Source organism: Coffea arabica, chromosome 2c, assembly GCF_036785885.1.
Source record: "Coffea arabica cultivar ET-39 chromosome 2c, Coffea Arabica ET-39 HiFi, whole genome shotgun sequence".
NCBI classification, from domain to species: domain Eukaryota; kingdom Viridiplantae; phylum Streptophyta; class Magnoliopsida; order Gentianales; family Rubiaceae; genus Coffea; species Coffea arabica.
This window is the reverse complement of record NC_092312.1, coordinates 39232076-39233031: the sequence shown is the minus strand read 5'-3', so window position 1 is coordinate 39233031 and position 956 is coordinate 39232076. Positions and strand designations below refer to the sequence as shown.

General features: G+C 43.5%; 1 protein-coding gene across 1 annotated transcript; it reads right to left on the bottom strand.

Annotated features, from left to right (window-relative positions):
• Positions 1-264: 264 nt before the first annotated feature.
• LOC140035658 (uncharacterized) lies at positions 265-720 on the bottom strand. Its single transcript, XM_072076970.1, has one exon. It carries the CDS (start codon positions 718-720, stop codon positions 265-267), a length of 456 nt encoding a protein of 151 aa, XP_071933071.1.
• Positions 721-956: the final 236 nt, after the last annotated feature.

The window sequence follows — 956 nt, the reverse complement described above, 5'->3', positions numbered from 1 at the left end:
TACGTGACCAAGTGTGTATGGTTCAGCACATTTATAGCATAGTCCTTTCTCTTTTCTGAGGTTGAACTCACTAGGGGTGATCTTTTTGAACTGGTTTATGTTGCTGTTTGGAGGCTTGTAGGTGTTTGTGGGAGGTTTATCTGAGGATCTGGATGTGGAGGGGCTCCATTTGTTATGGCTCTGGGGGTGGAAAAGGGTTTTGTGTGTCTGGGAATTGCTAGGTAGGGGTTTGTGAGACTTTTGCATAGCTTTCAGGTTCTTTTCTTATAGCTCGGCTGCTTCTATTGCATCTGCCAGAGTTAGAGGCTTGGCCATTTTAACCATATTGACTATTTCCTCCTTTAAGCCACTTAAGAAACATGCCTTGTAATAGGAATCAGCCAAATGAGGGAGGGTAGGCATTACTAGTGCTTTGAGCAGCTCAAACTTTTCCAGGTAGTCTGCTATGGATCCCTCCTGCCTAAGTTTGTTGAATTCTTCAATAGCTTCTTCTGGAGTGCCCTCTCCAAATCTTTTACACAAAGTAGTAGCCAATTCAATCCATGGAATGGTTCCCCTGCCACTGAATACCCTATGGAACCAGGTGTCTGCTCTATCCCTCAGGTACAGCTCAGCAATCTCAGATTTCATGTTCTCCTCCACTCCATTGATCTTGAAGAACTTGTTAGCCTTACGGATCCATTCCCTTGGATTATCTCCTGTGAAGTTAGGCAACTCCATTATAGGCATTCTGGTGTAGGATCTAGTCTCTTTCCAATCTGATCTACCATAGCCTTCCTCTTATGTTTCTCCCTTCTTGGGTTCTTCAATGGAGCTACTACTCTCTGCCTCCTTGTCCTTATCATTGAATCTTGCCATCATCTGAGCCATCATACTCTCATATTTTTGGTCTAGATTTTTAAGAGTTCTCTCTGTGCTTTCTTGTCTATGCCCCAGAACTTTGATCATACTGCCTA